The following is an 18,734-nucleotide window of genomic DNA, read 5'->3' on the forward strand; positions in this document are numbered from 1 at the left end:
TTGTGTCAAGGAGTTGATTTTCCTTGTGCAGTGTGCTTATTAATAAACATTGTCGGAATGAAAAAGCACCATGGCAAGAGCAGGACAAAATCACAAATATGTCACAGATAGGCTTCACATTAGATCCTGGATTCTGAGAAGTGCAAGTTAGTGAATGATCAAGTTAGCCTGTCCATATCAAACAAAGGAATCATGCCGCAGCCTGGACCCAATTTTTTGAGTATGTCATGTCAGTTGTTTTCAGAGGCGAGTTCGAACATTTAAAATGAGTCCCCTTTTATTGCTGAAACACTTCATCTTTGACTGGGATGTGTTCAATGCACACACTGACTTGTTGACCCCAAATAAGCTGCCACACCGAGCCTCAGTGCGAGGCCCATATTAACCCTGTTCTAATTATACAACGCAGAAGTAAAAGATCAGCAAAGCTCTCCTCCTCTGAGTTTTGCGTTGTCCCCGTCCCGTCCCGTCCTCCGAGGACTCTCCCGTCCACGCGCGGGGCGCAGATGGCGTGTGTGTGTCTCTTTAAACCGGCGCTCCTCAGTGCGCAGCGCAGCGCAGCTCGGCGTGTGCGGCGCTTCGTGTTCGCACTAACTGACGCCTCGACCTGCAACTGGCCGGATCCGAGCAGAGAGAGAGAGAGAGAGAGAGAGAGAGAGAGAGAGAGAGAGAGAGAGAGAGAGAGAGAGAGAGAGAGAGAGAGAGAGAGAGAGAGAGAGAGAGAGAGAGAGAGAGAGAGAGAGAGAGAGAGAGAGAGAGAGGGGAATTGTTTTATTCATGATCTTTATTTGATCGTGTTTTCAGCAGCAGCAGTGTATCTTGGGAAGACGTCTCTCTGTGTGTGAGAGATACAGGGAGAGACCGTGCGGGGATGGAGAAGTGATGCTGCTGAGTTTAGTTATTAGGTCTCTCCTCCGGGGCGGTGCTGCTCTCACGTCCTTCTGGGAGTGACGGCAAAGTTTCTTTTTTTTTTCTTTTTTTTTTTTCTTTCATCCGGGGGCGATTTCATTCATTTGAAATATTTCAGATCGGTTCAGTTCACCTGCGGTTTGCAGGCAGATCTCGTCGCTGTGGGAGGTTTGATAGTCCGAAGTGGACGAGGCTGCGGACTACAGCGGGATCTGACACCCGGAGAGTGTGGAGATGAACTTTGGAAATGTACTACTTGTGACTGTCTCATTCATCACCATCACCTCAGGTAAAACATCAATTTAAATAAGAGGACATGTATTTTAAATGTGCTCTCTCTCTCTCTCTCTCTCTCTCCCTCACACACACACACACACACACACACACACACACTGACCATATGGCGTGACTGCCTCATGGTGTCGCCCATTTGACTTGTCCTATCGTGTTTTCCGTCACTCCAGAAGCACGTGAGATGAATTCCCTTCCCTGACAGCTGTGGCAACTGAACACATCACACATATATATATATATGTGTGTATAATGCATACATGCATACATTTGTATTATTTAAATGCCACCGGTAGTGAATGCCAAGATGATGCACCTTTTGTCCCCGTCCCCCCCAGGAGCTCTGAGGTGGTCACACATGGATGCCATTAGGCAGCAGAAGAGGTCAAAGGAGGCTTCGCTGGAGCAGAAGAGTGAAAACATTTAGCTCTCGCTTTCAGCTCACAGGAACTCTCAGTGACAGTGTGTCAGTCTGGACATGCCCAAGGCCCCCCTCCAAAAAAAGGTTTACGGGGATGCACACTTGTTATTGAAAATTGCTGCTTTTAAAAGCTCATGTTTGATTACCTTTGAGAAAGGGATTATATCTTTTAACCATTGGCCTAATGACAGTTTACATTCCCAAGCCTTAATCCAAAGCCCACATAAAAGCAGGGCTCAAAAGAAAAACAATTCACAAGAGTGCAGATGTTTGTTTTTTTTCATCCCCAGATTAATTGATAGAACTTTTATGACAATTTTGTTATTGTTGTGGTGCATAAATCATGATGTCTGTTCCATTCATGCTTTACCACTGATAGAGGTTTGGTGGCATTAACATGCCGACAAAGGCAGTAAATGAGAAGGCGGCTGACGTATTTTTTAAATATATATATATAAATTGGTACTGTCGTTTTTGAGTTATGCTGACAGACAGACAGCAATGAAAACACAACCGTGTAGTCAGAGGTTATTAGCATTAAATCGGGACCGTGCCTATCTGTCAACTGTAAGTCCAACGTCAAGTCTCTTGGTCTCCACCAACTCCTTGCTGAAATATTTCTGTCTTTAGTCGCTAAATGCTCTGTGTTCACAAATCAGTTCACAAATCAGTCACCACTTTGTCCATCTGCTAATGTGTGGCTTGCAGGTAGAGAACAGCAGGTTTTTAAAAGAGAAATGAGAGTTAACCAAAACAATGAGCTGAAAGATGTCAGAAGCCCGTGAAAGCTGAGGGCGTCTGTGGAGCCAGGCGATGATTCTCTGAGAGATTGTCAATTTAAGAGTGACCACTTTCAAACAAAAGTGGAAATAGTAATCCACTGTTAATATTAAATTAATTACAGAAGGTTTGAAGAGTCATATACTTAGCAAGCAGGACATCTTCCAAAATAAACCTTGCCTACGCTTGACATCTCTGCACTGCAATTTCCTGTCAGTCAGTGAACATATACACTGATACCAGCATATCTACAGCAAAGTAATAGCATCTGACATACGGCCAAGTTATTGGTCTCGCTCTATTTTACATAGATAAACTACAATTTCACCGTAAATCCTGAGCTCTTAGCTTTGTGCCACCTCTCCCCACTCGTTCTGCTTCATTATTAAGTACTTGTGCCACCTCTCAACGTTAAAGATACTTTTCAACGCCCACAACATCTGCCCACATCTATTCATCTGGAGTGAGTATTTCCACTCATACCCACACCGATTATACTGCACATTTCCCAAAGAGTGATTTGCATTTTCATAAAAATGCTCGAGAGAAGAGGATTCAAAACAGCTTCATGACCTCCGCGGGAGTCGCGATAAGACAAATGCCCCACTTGTAGATTTGAGTCAGTTATATATGTGTGTTTGGGGTTTTAGTCTCTGTTTTCTCAAACCTCTGTGTGATTGTAGTGAAAAACAACTGTCACCTTCACAAACTGCATTCAATTTAACACAGGAGCTTCTCGTACGCATGCATGCACCCCCCCATATACACACACACACACACACACACACACTGCAAATCTCAATTAATATGCCATCAGTGTAGACACTTATATTCAATGTTATCTTGAGCTGCATTCAGACTCAGCAGTGGAACTAATTGATGCCAAACAAGCCTTAGCTGGTGATTTGTGTCCACTCCGTCCTCCCGCTCATTATTTTGTGACAAATGTGGCTGAAGACTGACTAAAGCCTCTCACAGCCCCTCATGATGAAATGACCGTGGAGGATGATGAAGCCACTGCGGAACATGGTTAGTCGTCTAAATGTGCCACAAGCTTGAGTCATGTTGCCGGATGTTGATGATGTCCCACTTCTGGTACAGCCGCTGATGACATCATTCAGAGATTAGATGACGGGCGAGGAGGGCCGCTGCCAAACAAAGGCTCTAAAAGCCCAGACTGATGCCAGAAGGGAGAACTTCTCTGCTTTTGAAATCTAGTTTGCTGTGGCACGTTATCGCCTCCCCGCAGAGATTACTTGCGAATGTCACAAGCACTCCTTGAGTGTTTTTGCCCTTTTTAAGTATGTAAATGAATTGGAATTGAAAAAGACACGAGTAAATCTCTGCAGACAGCCCTACAGACAGGCTTCCAGCCTTCTGCTGCCGTCTCAATTGAAAAGTGAGAGCACGTGAAAGCATGTAAAGTTAGTCCGGAGCTTTCCGCCTGTCAGGTAGTTGTGTTCCACAGGAGGAATCAAGCTGTGAACTCAGACAGATGCAGGTTCTTTTAAGAGTCTGAAAGGCACCGAGGTCTGAAGCATGACAAGACGTCCCTCTGCGGCATTGTTGTTCTCACACATTAGCGTGACAGCAGTACACTTCTGCCCCTGGGGAGGATGCAGGGTTAATATCTGTAAATACTAATTAATGAAAGCGGCCACTGTTATGTAATGCAACGGCTAGGAGACAAGAAACACCAAATATAGCCTGAATCAACAGGGTTTTTCAAGACGTGATCTTGATCAGCCCCTCAGCTTTTACCCTGCTCACTCTGTGAGTTAGATGAGGCAGGAATGGAGGGGATGCCACGAGCAAACATGTGGGCGTGTGTCAGGGTTTGCAATTAGGAGCGATGCGATAACTTGTCTATCAGAGACAGCAATAATGGGCTTCATTTGACTTCGGCATCTTGCTTTCTCTGGATGTTTTTTGTTTTTTTTTCTATGTGAGGAAATGGAAAAACTCTCACAGATCAGCAGCAGCCATGACAATTATCACATCAAATTGACCATACACGTGATCAAATCATAATGGGTCTGTAGCTCTAATTCTATTAATACCACAGAAAAGTGACTAAGAATCAGTAAACTAAGAATCCCGCACACTCATCACAGACTTTATTGACAGTGTTTCATGACGAGTTTCATATAGACATTCAATCTAAACGACACCAGCAACGCTTCTGTTTGTGGGTACAAATTAATCCTGCTATAATCAATATTTTTATAACAGCAATGTGCCAATTGACAATGGCAAAACAACATGTCACGTAGTGATGAGCCCACAGAGAATTACCACTAAAGCTGTCTGGACTCAGGCAGGTCATTGAGGTGTGATCGACACATTGGTCGAGTAATGGAAGGATCCATCAAAAAATCGGAAGCCATGGCAACTTGGAAGAAGAGGAAGCAGTGAAAAACTAAATGAAATCTAATGACTAACGGGCAGGAAAAGAAAGGAAACACCAATCTCAATATAAAGGTTCAACATGTAACAAATGAGTAGAGCAAATTTAAAATATTTCTCTGTGAAAAGCACAGCTGCCTCTCGCCCTCATACACTCATCTGTAGGCAGCAGAGCCTTGAGAGGAACCACACAGTGAAGACCTTGCATGAGCCGGGCACACTCATTCACAGTGTCCTTCCAGATTGCATGAGTTGTGCTGAAGGTCTGTGAGATTGGTTGAAGTTCATATGGGTTTAAAAGGGGTTCATTTGATGTCGTCTGCACCGAGTCGTCTTTGGCACCATGTTGCTGCATGTTTCATAACTATTCCACAAGGAATTGTTTCATTTTTTAACCTTAGACACGCAGCTGTTGAATGAATGCCTGTGTTGAAGTGGATTTGCTGTCTTAATAAAGAACTCTGTCGAACGTCTCGATGAAAACTGTGGAGTCTGTGAATCAACAGCTTCGGGTTACTGAAGCAGTTGTCTGTGGAGCATGTTTTTTTCTGTGTTTATTTGACCTTTTCCTGAAACCCTACAACATCAGCGGTCGGTCCTCCCCTAATTGTTCATCCCTTGTCAATGTGATAGTTGTTTCACACCAGAATACCCTTAGATTAATATTTCTCACACAAATCAAGGCACTGTTTTTAGTCGGATCATGAGCCCACTGTGGGCTGTAATAGGTCGTGGTTATGATCCGACTAAAAACTTACCTTCTCTGAGGTTCCTATTATGACCTTAGATGTTTACTTTTCCATGTCAAACCAGGAGCTGAGAGAGCTTTCAGCCGTCCCTGCACAATCTTCCTGTCACGAAGCTAACGTTGCTGTGAAAACATTCCCTCTCTCAGAGAAAATATGTCGCTGTCAGGCTCAAGGTGGTTTGGACCTTTTTTTTTTTTAATGATTGCACACTTGTCACCGGAGCAGATTGTTGCTTGTCACTTTGACCACCTAAAGTTGTTTGCTATTCTTTTTCTGACGCGACTATTTTCCCCACAATGCATCAACATGGCACAGCATTGACTCTGCTGTTGCCCACGTAACTATTAATAATCCCCCTGGTGACAAAAAATGTTGCTTATAATGCTCAACTGTGTCTGCATTGTCGGAATCAGTAAATATTATTACCCATAGTATTTTCCGAGGCGTCTGTCACGCTCGCACAGTGAATACAAGGTATGAATATACAAGATTTTGTCAGGGTGACATTTATGCTATTCAGACCAACTCAAAGAAACCAGGATTATCAGTGGGAGCTGACACACACAAGGACAGCTTGATTTCATAAACCCTGGAGAGGGAACGTTGAAGAACTGAGACTCATTATGAATGTGGATAGTAAAAGGATTTAAATACATTTTTAATGATGCTGTTAATGGCAGATTGATGTTCTTACAGGGCGGATGAAGTGATATTTACTAACAGCTCTGAAGATTCCGTGGAATTAATATGAATTAGATGTCTAAAAGTGAACGGTTTTGTTTTTGGTTTAGTTTCCCCATTCTCACCAATTGTGTTTGCAGCCACAGCAAGCAGCTGCTGAAGCAAAAAAAAAAGCTCTAATAACTGATGGACCTTCAACCTGCTGGGAACCAATCAACAGACAGACACAGATGGCAACTTGCGGGTGAAAACAGTGGAGCATTTAGCCAGTGAAAACCATTTCCCTCAGGAGTTGGTGGAGACCAAAAACATGAAGCATGCAATTACTGGAGCAAACACTTAAGTTGATTTTCTTTGTATATACAGTATAACCCATGTGTCGACCTCCTATAACATCTTCACCTGACTTCCACCTTTGCTCCCGTCACAACCACAACGGCCATTACAGGGTTACGTCACCCTAACGTTTACATGTCGCTCTGCAGAAAAGATTGATGCTGTCTCACATGGCCGCTGGATGTTGCTCAGTGATGAAATGTAGCTAGTTATAATAAGCTCCCTTGAACCAACAACGATACAGAAGTCCATTATTAAAAGTAATGAAATGCAAATTCAATGGATATTGACCCATATTTCATCAGACAGTATTATTGATTATTCAATTTTGGCCTGTGCCGCATCAGTTTTTTCACCATTTTGGGTTTTGTGTCTCACAATTGGCCCGTTACTGAATCACTGGAGTGACACTTTGAAGAGGTCGACTCTCTCTCTCTCAGTATTTGTTTCTGGAATAAAACTGAAGTGGAAGGGAGCTCAGTGTGATGTAACCGTATTACATGACTTGGGATTTGAAACTGCCATTGAATCCTCTTGCGGTGCTTTAAAAATACAGTTCACCACCAGGACACCGCCGGTCTGTGGAGACCCTCCGTCAAAATCGAGTCAGATGTGTCAATATGTGCTCCCTGCAGATACAGAGTTGATGAAATATAATCTGAAGGAAAGCACATTAGGATATCTTCGAGGATCAGCTTATAGACACATATACTTGTACATATAAGTGTGTTTTTACTAACTGGAAGTGCTATGACACAGTTTACCGACCCGATTATTCATCCAGATCCTGCATTAGTGTTGAGCAATCTGTCCTGGCTTGTGACCCGCTCACACCGCTCTGTAGATGTTTACCTCAGGTCTTTGCCGTGATGGCGACTCCTGGCCCGCAGGGATCTAATCAGTTCATGAAAAGACATAAATCAGCTTACAGCAGAAAAGTGAGGGTTTATCCTGATGCCTCAAATTTAAGTATAATGTAACGGCAGCATGTGCAACAACATGTGTGTCATTGGGTTACTGCTGACTGCCTCGCTCCGCTGATAATGTAGGACTTTCAAGCAGTCTAGATTATGTGCTGAAAATAATGCCTCAGACAGAGCAGCACAATAATCAGTGGCACAGTGACCATTTCCTGTTCTGTCCTTTTTTTTTTTTTTTTTACTACACTGAGGGAGAGACCATCTGTTCCTCAGAACCAAACTAAAAGCAGCAGCATTTTGAATAATTCATTTTTTCTAACTGTAACACATTGTTAGAGACATTTGGTCTTGCTCTAAAAGCCTACCTTAGGTCTTGAAGCAGTGAGCCTTTCCCTCACAGCCAAGGGAAAATGGATCCCCAGAGAGAGGGATATGGGAGTTATCTATCTCTCGCTGCCTTATTCTCACAGCCCGCCTGGTCTGCCTGTGTTATTCCCACCTTTCCTCCAGCTACCATGTCTGCCTCTGCGACAGTCCTGATTGACACAGAGATTGGCCATTATCATATCACATGGGTGAATTCATCCTCGGTACATGTGGCATCTATTTGAAAATACTTTGCAGCAGAGTAGTGTGTGCTCACTTTGCTAGAAAGCAGCAGAAACCACTGTGGAGGAAAGGTGGGAATATTACTGCCGTTTGCACAATAGCAAAAGAGTAAATGGATATTACAAGTTGTCATTGGAATATGTCTATGTCCCTGAATTCAGAGTCAACTTTCAAAGAGAGATTGCCCATGATTCACTGCATTGCTGCACACAAATTTATCCCAAGACACAGTCTGTGTCTTTGTCTGCCATCTCCAAAGAAAGATATAACTACCTTTCAAATGGCTTTGTTGCCTTCTGCGCTGTCACAACAAGTGTTTTGGTGAACATTTGTCCACATCTCCACGTTACAGGGTCCCGGGCACGGTTTGAGGATGGCGCGCCCCGGATAGTGGAGGACCCTTCTGATCTCATTGTCTCCAAGGGGGAGCCTGCCACCCTCAACTGCAAGGCAGAGGGCCGACCCACTCCCAGCATTGAGTGGTATAAAGATGGTGAGCGCGTGGAGACTGACAAAGATGACCCCCGTTCTCACCGCATGCTCCTGCCCAGTGGCTCCCTCTTCTTCTTACGCATCGTACATGGAAGGCGGAGCAAACCCGATGAAGGCGTCTACACCTGTGTGGCCCGCAACTACCTGGGAGATGCCATTAGTCGCAATGCTTCACTGGAAGTGGCCAGTAAGTAATGTTATTTGTTATTGTCCTATTATGTGTGTGTGTGTGTGTGTGTGTGTGTGTGTGTGTGTGTGTGTGTGTGTGTGTGTGTGTGTGTGTGTGTGTGTGTGTGTGTGTGTGTGTGTGTGTGTGTGTGTGTGTGTGTGTGTGTGTGTGTGTGTGTGTGTGCGCGCGCGCGCAGGAAGATGCTTCACAGTTTGTCACAGGTCTCTTTGCAGCCAGCTGGCAGCTTTATGGAGGTCCACTGGAGAGATGGCTGTGCTTAAAAATAATGACATGAGAAAACCACAGTGTAGGAAGCAACCCCCAAAATAAAAGATGGTGGTGTAGGTGGAGATAAATTCAGTAATAGCTGCTGGCCAGTGGATTTGTTCCAAATTTTAGCTTACTGTGACGGTAAATGAATGTATTTTGACTACAGTACTTTTAAAAAAAAAAAAGAAAGAAAGAAAAGTCAGCTCAAAGACCATTAACACTTTTTGGGGGACTATAAATGTAACATGAATGTGAAAATAATACAGCTTTCTGTGCGCCTATTATTAATAGTATTACTATTATATTTTCTATTCATTTTATTATTGTAAATATCTTTAGATTAGATCTTTTCCTTGTCTTAGAAGCTGTGATTTTTTGCTCGTGCTTCTTGCCGTTATCGCTGTCATTGCTTGCCAGTCTGGGTTTGCCATATCTTTACAATGGAGGTGCTGCTTAAAATGTCATCATGATTAATGTAGGAATATAGGAAAATAACACAAATGCAGACAAATGCCAGAATTTCCCTTTAAATGACTTCTACCTGCTTGACCATCATGTCTACATTATGAATGACAATATTCTCTTGTTTATTAACATTAATCACTTGAAGCCATATTTACTGTCTTAGAAAATTACATTAAGCTTGCAACTGTGTGTCACTGAGACCTCCACTATGAGTGCCATCTAATCATAACCTCACCTGAGAGTCACCTCTCTGTGAACCAACAGGATCATTTTTGTGAGCAAAGCAAAGCTGTGTTTTCTCTGCACAGACATGTTGCTGAAGAGTACGGCAGCGGAGTGTGAGCTTTCTCATATCTCAGAACGCGCACTGAAATAAAAAGCTCCCAATAGGAGCCCGCGTTTATTATTTTCCCTCCTTGGCCTGGGACACGTGCCATTGTCTTCCTTCCCTCTTAATTGTGCCAGTGTGGCTCGGCCCTGGGCTGAACTGCAGCTCTCTTTGACATGAGGAAATGGATTAGTCAGTGGGTTGATTAGGGGAAGGAGCATAACAGATTACCAAGGTCGAACTGTCCTCTTTAAAAAAAAAAAGAAAAAAAGAAAAACCCACACAAAACAGCAATTTGAGCTCAGTCTTATCTCCCACCATATTGAGGCTTCCTCAGTGTCAGTGTGTGTAAGTGCTCACGGCTGACCGGCCGCATCTGTAGCTCGTGTTCAAAAATAGGGACAGCATCCTCGGATATACCGAAATACTGGGCACCATAAGCAGCTGCAGCTCATGTGAATATCCAAGCTGGGAGAAGATATAATGCATATATAGTCACGTGCCAACAGTTGTTGTTGTTGAAATTGAGCTTCTTGTGGAGCTGCAGAATACAGTACAGTCATATCTGTGAAGGGATGATTCACCTGCAGGCCTGGAGTGACTAACAGTATTAATAAGTGCCTGTTTTGTTCTAATCTCACTGCCTCTGGCTATAGCGAGGGCATATGCTAAACCAGCATGGTGGTGGTCTTAGACTCCCCCTCCCCTCTGTGGGAGGTTGTGCTGACTGTGGGGTAAATAGTGACCCAATTAGCTCTGGCAGGGAGGTGGGGGGAGTATGCCGTGTTAATGAGGGGGCCAGTTTTAAGATGGTGGTCTCTCTGTGTGTGGTGGCTGTGAAGCAAGTGGCTGAGGGACAACAGGTGGGAGGAGGATGAGCTTTTAACTCCCACTGAGGAGTAATTAATACCGATGCATCTGCTCGATTGTAAATACAGGTCTGCATACGGCACACGCACTAACCTGGTTTTAACCACATTAATTACACATTAATTGCCAGTGAATGATCCATAATATATTGTGCCGCATGACAAAGACTTTATTCTGTAGTGCACTCACAGGCTTGCGCCACTCACTATGTCCATGTTATCTGTGGAGATACACATCTATCTTGCTGGTTCATGATTCACATTGCTCTGGCAGTGTTACAGTCGAGAGCGACATCAGAGCTGAAACAGGCTGAGCGAGAGCCAGATGCTTATTTTGAACAGGAGCTGACTATAGTCCTCATGAATGTGTTGCAGGTCAAACTATGAAAAAAATTGTTTGGTTTGCAAGTAGTAATGTGAATTTACAAGGCAGGGACATGTATCTTCTGGAAACATTAGTGATTTGCTTTGACAATTAACATTTGTAGTTAACACGCTAATTTAAGTGTTACTGATTAAAGTGGCGTTAAAAGCCATTAATCAACGGCTGATTAATAAAGTCAAATAGAGTAAAAAAAAATGCTGTAAAATGTTAAGTTAATGTAAAACTTCTTATTGGGGAGCCCTGCAGAGTTCACAAGTTATGTTTATTGTGTTCCTGCTGGCGCTCCCCTCTGGAGTGCCCCATAGTGAGGGACTTGGTTGCCAGCAACAGTCATTATTCTGTCTTTTTCTCTCCTTTTTTTCACTGTACGCTGCCACTGATCAGATGACTTGCCTGGCTTATTGAAAACCCAGAATAATGAGACAGTGGGAATTGAGTGAAATCCATTCCTCCCTTTTCCAAACAGTTTTTTTGGGGGGCCTTAAAAGAAAACAGTTGTAGTGTCTATTTCAAATTCGTGAACGTCTGCCCATCTCAGTGAGAAGACGGTCACATGGTGTGACAGGATTAGAATAAAGTAGGACAAATAAAAAATAAAACTTGCTTAAAAGGCTTTAGAGCCAGATGTTCCTCTTACTCCTGATGAGGGATTAAGAAGGAATCAAAGTAGTGGTTGCAGCTTGTTTCTTGGCTTCTTCTGCTTTATGTTTTCTCTTTTCACTGGCGAGAATCTGCAGATATATGCATAATCCCTGATGAATACAGTTTATACATGCACTTTAGAATATCTTCTTCTGGATGCATTTAATGTTGGCAGCCTATATTTCATTCAACTGCATTTGAGCAAATCACCAGAGCTGTGGTTACGTGTGAGCCCTGGATTATAGCCAACTAATAAACCAGACTGCGTTGTCTTCATGCAATGCTTCTTTGTAATGAAACATCATTACGTTTGTGGAAAGTGGAGGAATTCATGGGTTTCTAATATACAGACCATGTTTCCCATAGTCCCTACTCATCCTCCATCAGACAATGGATTAAAGCTCTCTTCTCTGTAGGCAAAGCCTCCATTAGCCATGACAGGGCAGTATCATGGCAATGGGATTAGACCATCTCTAACGGGTTTAGTGCTCTCTGAAATAAAAGAACAATAGGAGCCATGCAGGCACTGGGTCGTCTCAGGCTCTTAAAGAAATGCACTTGCGCTGTCCTTTGACCTCTGCTCAGTCTGTGCCACTCACTGTCAACTCCTGTTCAGAACAAAAACTTAATTTTTTTCCCTGTCCTGTCTGTCACACTCAGCCATCATGTGTCTGTCAACTTGCTGGGCTTGTAAATGGTCTGCGAACTGTTAAGTAATTTGTCCTGTGGCTGCATGATTTGCAGTCACAATTAATTAACAATGAATGCACAACGTCAACAATACACCACACGAATCAGCCACTATACATGTAATACGCAGCGTGAATGCATTTTCTGGTGATTAATCTCTTTCCCTCCCTCTGCTCATTTTTTTTCCAAAAACACACAACAGATGGCCTTTCTGTAGCTCCTCTCTACCAAGTATTACATTATAGAGATAAATGTCACTTAGAAATCGAGTGATGAATATTCTCAAGGGGTTTAATCTCCTAATCTGTGTATCCCTGAAATATTAAAGTTATGAAAATGAATGTGTGCTCTCAGAATAGTGCCCACAGAAGAAATGATGAAACCGCTGAAATCATTTAGCCCTGCTTTGCCATTATTTAAGCTCACAGGAAGTGCCTCGGGGGGAAGTGAGGATTTGTCTCTGCAGAGCCACAGTCCAACCTCAGCTGCCCCGCGGTAACCGTGCTCCCCGTCTGAGCCTAGTGTGGACGGATGGAGGCGAGAGCACAGGGCCTGTTTAGGGGATTATTTAAGAGATCCAGTCATGTTATGTCCGAGAAGTTAAGTGATGGACAGAAGCCCCTCAGGAGCAGGTAGGGGTGGGGTTGTCCCCAATTCTGTGGTGGGATCATCGTCACATAAACACCCATGGGAAACTGTGTGTGGCATGGGAGGCTTTAAAGTTGGAGCAAGGAGGGATCCCATTAACTTGAACACAGCTTCAAAGAAAATGTCGGAGTTCGTGTTGCGTAGCGTTTGAGGGTAGTGATGTGTTTCAACCCCTCAAATGTCCCACTTTCTGACGTCTGGGCCCCGGGACTCTGGGTTTCAAAAGCTAAAGGTGTGTGTATGTGTGCATGTGTGTGCAGTTTAGTTCATGGCAGTGTTTCACCATGGCAGTGAGATAAAGGTCTCTGCACGCTCATCTAACCAGGCCTTACAGACCGAGGTCTAAAAATAATGCAGCGCTTTCTCTTAGCCTTTCAACTCTGCAAAAACATTTGAAACAGGCAGCCAAGTGAACACGGTCAGGGTTATTTGGTGAACAGACCTTTGGGACCAGTGTGAGTGCCTTTACTGGTTTTAGTCTTCCCATGTTTTTGCTATAGCATCTGCAAAGGCTCCCTACTTGCCCTGTTTGTGAGGATCCTCAGGTGTTTTACATCTCTGTGGGAGACGTCCGTGGTATGCTCCCTTCAAACCGCTGGTCTCATCACCTCCTCTGAGATGTATCATAGTGTTTGACTGTGAATTAGAATTCCTGCAGGGTAATGAGAAATTTAATAATGTCAAAGAGGTTAGATGTTCTGAATGAGTCTTCATTGTGTAAAGACTTCTCCCTTCTCCTTAGCCGAAATGTCACGGCATTAAACGGAAAGAAAAGACAGCCATGTGGTAAAAAATAACTTTCCAACTAATTTAGATAAAGTTCAGTTTGAGTAGGCAGGTGGTGTGTGATTGATGAACTCATATCACGGAGAGAGTTAAAAAGAAAAGGGCGAATGTACAGATTGACTGATGTCCAATTCAGACATGAGGGAAAACTGTCTGCCACCTCACTAAGTTTTGGAATATTCAAAGCCGTTTACCCAAGACAGTTATGGAAGTCAAATGAGAGGGAAGAATGATTTTCCATCTTGAAATAGCTGCGATAAAGTCACTTCAAAAGATGTAATTATTCAAGACTAGTGGGTGTGAATATTGATGTTGTATTAAAGACAGGGGCTGCCATATTGACATACACCTGTCAGGTGAACTGGTGTGGTAGTTAATGTGACATATGTAATACTTAGGACTAAGTGCATGTACTTCAATTGATTTATATATATATATATATATATGTGTGTGTATATATATATATATATATGTGTATATATATATATGTATACATATATGTATATATGTATATATATGTATATATGTGTGTATATATGTATACATATATATATATATATATATATATATATATATATATATATATATATATATGTATATATGTGTATATAACAGCTGCTCCGTTGCCTCTGAAAATAATCGGAGGCTACAACTGTAGTAACCTAGTTACATGATTATGTTTGCAGCTTTCATCGGAGCACTTTGATCCATTCCATTTTTGGTTTACGAAAATAAAGTTCACTGCCCTGAAAACTTCCCAGGCCTGCTCGATTTTTGTTATTGGTCAATTACGATTAAGGAGTTGGTGAGATGGGTTAATGTTTAAAGTGTTACCATGGCTTGTAAATTGATCTCTCAGCTCTGTGAAAGATTACTAAAATATTCATGAAAGCATAAAAATAGATAGCATTGATTATGCTGCAATCATACACTTTGGTTGAGGAATAGATAGCCTGTAGGCTACAGCAACAGGATTTGATCCATCATGACGGTTTGTGTGCATGTGTATATGTACGTTTGAAAATGTGAGCCTGTCAGCATCCGAGCATGAGTTTCCATTGTACTTCAGGTCTCAAGAGAAGGCTCCGGTTCACAGTTCACTCAGAGGCTTTGTCAATCACAGCAAAAAGATTAGACGATATCAAAGGTCGCCGTGTCAAACTTTTCCTCCTGTCGCCATCCACTGGGCGGCGGGGGGTCGCAAACCTCAGGGTTGATGTGGCTATGACTTTAGTCTTTCAGTGCTGATTCAATTTGTGTCAGAGCTGTGCTGATGTGAAGCTAGCGTTTGGGGACAGAGAAACAATCCTTTCATTAACATGGGGGCCATTTTTTTTCTCCCTCACATTCAAGCTAAATTATGAATGCGCTGTGATTTGCTCACTCCGCGTTGGACTGAAAGATGTGCATTATTCATCTGCTCTGACAGGAGAGACAGGAGAGTAGGACACGGGCGTAGGAAAACATTAAAACAAGAGCACAGTCTAACAAGGATGTTGCCGAGGATTTGAGCACTCGTGCACATGCAAACACAGCAATCGACTTTCCCCTCAATAATCTTGTTTTCAACTTGCAGCAAGAAGATGGTTCACTCAAGAAAACACATCGGATTGATTTCCAAGACAAATTGGTGTTTCTTTTGATTATAGTGTTCATGTTTCTGTGCTGCTGCTCGCCAATCTGTGGGTCTGATTTCCATTCTGTTTTAAAAACATCAGACAGGCCAGGCCTCTGACTTTAATTAGATTTCTTTGTGTTTTCATCTTAGTCCTGAGAGATGATTTCCGGCAGGCCCCGAGTGATGTGGTGGTGGCTGTCGGCGAGCCTGCTGTGTTAGAGTGTGTGCCTCCACGTGGCCACCCCGAACCCACCGTGTCCTGGAAACGCAACAACGCCCGGGTCAGCACCAAGGATGAACGCATCACTGTGAGTTTAACAAAAAATCATTGAGCGAGGTCTGTCAAGTCTCCATATTAAAATAATGAGTATAATAATGAGAATGAATATATCTAACTTTACTGGACCCTTAGGTGGCCCCAGCTCTACACGCCCTTGTAGTTGTTAAATTTGTTAAACCCAACATGTCCCAACATTTTCAAATATAAATCACAATATATGTCTGAAGGCGAGATTGTGGATAAATCTGTGTGAACGCATACCATTAAAAATTTAAATGAGTGTAAGGATTGTATAGTGATGAGATTTTTTCTAACTGTAAATGTAGATAGGGTGATATGACACAGTAGGTCGGGTCATACGTTGTATTTTTCTTAATAAATACCGTGAAAAGACCAAAGCAAACAATGAACTGAAATTATTAACAGGTACCAGAGCATGTCTGTGCTCTATGTCTTACATTTTTAAAATGTTTCTGTGCTGTAGACCTTAATTGTGTAAGACTATTAAAAATACATCAGAGAGCCACACTGTTACAATGGGTGACAGGTTCCTTTTTTTAAAAATTAACACAGCCATAATAGTTTATTTTGAGCTCATCCAACATATGGTGTCCTACTACTGCGCCAAATCGCGATGAATCTTTGGCTGAAAACTAGTCCCCAACAAATGCATTATTAAGTCCTATTTGACTAATGTCTTTCTCATGGGCCCAGCTGTTTTAAAATGTAAAAGTATATATTTGTCTCCATTCTTTAAAATATTTCTTTTTCTGAGCTCATCAGAAATGGTAGATAAGATGGAAAGTACCGACTGTCTTTTCTTCTTTTATAATGTTTTAAAGCGTAGAATCAAGAGGGCAGGATGTTGCACTTTCATTTTAGTTCTACTTTAATTATTTTGTTGGTCATTACTTTGTGGATACATGTCCCACCATTAGGTAAAATTAGTTTTTTTTTAAAAATGTACTACAGTGACTGTAATTTAAATCACCAATAAAACATGTCTTTCTACAGGACTTCTTTATAAACCCTCCATCTATTACCAACAGACTGCAGTCGAGGAGAAAGGCAGAGACACTCATTTACAGTGTTTCAATAGGCTGTAATTAAATGCGGACACCTTGGTTTTCTAATGACTGGAAAGTTTCTCTGTGATTCTGCTGTCACTTTTGTTCTCTCCTCTCATGTGTAAAATCGACAATCTCTTTTGGTTTGTGAAAGGGATTTTTTGAAATGTAAGAAACCACATACAGCGATGAACCACAACATTAACGTGCAGAAAATGAAAATATTCAAGTAAAGCCCAAAATGTATTTATAGTACGTAGTTACACTCCACCACAGTACAAAAGTACACCACAATGACTCATACAGTGCTTTGAATATGCAGCATTAATGATTTATGACAAGGGTATCCAAATGTGGATAGTTTTATTCCCTTAAAGGCCGGGATGAGCATTGAGTTGTATCTATCTGGTGTCTTCATCTGAAGTCTCAATATCTTGAGCTGTCTCTCTGCCGTTTTTCAGATTCGTGGCGGCAAACTGATGATCTCTCATACCAGAAAGAGCGACGCTGGCATGTATGTTTGTGTGGGCACAAATATGGTCGGAGAGAGGGACAGCGACCCTGCGGAGCTGGTGGTGTACGGTGAGTTTCTGATATTTATGCTGTAAATGTTAGTGCAGCAGTATCACGTCTTCCAAGGAGCACCTGCTGGACTCTGTTTGAAACCCTCTCTCCTCCTGCAGAACGTCCCGTGTTGGTACGAAGGCCAGTGAACCAGGTGGTCATGGAGGAGGAGACGGTGGACTTCCTGTGCGAGGTCCACGGAGATCCTCCTCCCACTGTGCGATGGCGCCGGGAGGAAGGAGAGCTTCCCCGCGGGAGGTGAGAGTCTCAGACAGGAGCATAGACAAACAGAGAGTCGGACTGGTGATGCACATACAGCAACTTATGAGGCAGAATAAGAAATAGAACAGTTTTACCAGAGTCGAGTCGTGAGTTGCGTTATTAGCACATGTGACCCAGAAAACATATGTGGAGTAACTCTTCATTAATTCATGTTCGGCTAATATAGATCCATAAATGGAAAAGAGGATTCATTAGTTGGCAGAATCCTCCTGGGACCAGTTTCATCCTATTTCATCTAAACTCAATATAATTTATATTTAGCTAAGCCTATTAAACAATTACATTCATTTTTGCTCTCCAACATTATATTGTTCTAAAACATAATACCATAAAACTCTAAAATGAACACTTACATAGAACAAATTACTACATTACAGCCTAGAAATGATATCATGCATGTTGTATACACTTGCATGTCGCGTCGCAGTTTTACATCTCAGGTTTTACATCATTTCTTTTTATTCTAATGAATTAAGGCCGATGGTTTTGTGTGTTTGTCCCTCTATATGGTGCCGACACTGATGCCAGATTTGATGCTGAAAACTGAATTATGATGTTAATAGACATAGGAAGGTTAGATTTAGTACAGAGTTATTGGTTATTTATGTAAAGAAGAAAGACATTTTTGGAAATACACTCATACCAGATAGATACAACCCTTGTGTCTGTACGCTTAATTTGAAGTTATATTATTAGGCAACTTACCCTGGCTAAGCTCCTGTTGTTTTTAATTGTGCTATATGAATAAATGTAACTTGACCTGACTGGTGATAGAAGCCTTATGTGTGTGTAGGTGTGACAGTCAGGTTCAGTTTATTAGTCCACTTTTAGAGCAGCTAAGTGTGATTTCAATGATGACAATTTTTTTCTTTAAAGAGCTTTATTATGTTCTTGTTATCTTCTATTTCTTGTATCTGGTTTTCTTCTGTGGTGTATGAGTCCATTAAATACATGAAACTGATTTGATTCACTTCATGCCTTGCATAGACAGGGACAGCTGAGGTGTCTCTCTGCACGATGGTCATGCATTATAATTTAAACTATTTTTGCCCAGAAAAATAAATGTATTTAATCTAC

General features: G+C 42.2%; 1 protein-coding gene across 3 annotated transcripts in view; it reads left to right on the forward strand.

The window, feature by feature from the left end:
* The first annotated feature begins 750 nt into the window (after positions 1–750).
* The window catches only part of zgc:77784 (uncharacterized protein LOC402947 homolog), a 39,493-nt gene continuing 21,509 nt past the window's right edge, over positions 751–18,734 (forward strand). For 2 of the 3 annotated variants that reach the window (XM_047335795.1, XM_047335794.1), the window contains exons 1-5: positions 751–1,198; positions 8,455–8,781; positions 15,615–15,772; positions 17,273–17,393; positions 17,495–17,633. In XM_047335795.1, the coding sequence (XP_047191751.1) occupies positions 1,144–1,198; positions 8,455–8,781; positions 15,615–15,772; positions 17,273–17,393; positions 17,495–17,633 (800 nt within the window). In that variant the 5' untranslated portion in view covers positions 751–1,143. The remainder of the gene's footprint in view (positions 1,199–8,454; positions 8,782–15,614; positions 15,773–17,272; positions 17,394–17,494; positions 17,634–18,734) is intronic. The other variant, XM_035623608.2, reaches the window with a different exon arrangement.

Source organism: Scophthalmus maximus, chromosome 11 (genome assembly GCF_022379125.1).
Source record: "Scophthalmus maximus strain ysfricsl-2021 chromosome 11, ASM2237912v1, whole genome shotgun sequence".
NCBI lineage: Eukaryota > Metazoa > Chordata > Actinopteri > Pleuronectiformes > Scophthalmidae > Scophthalmus > Scophthalmus maximus.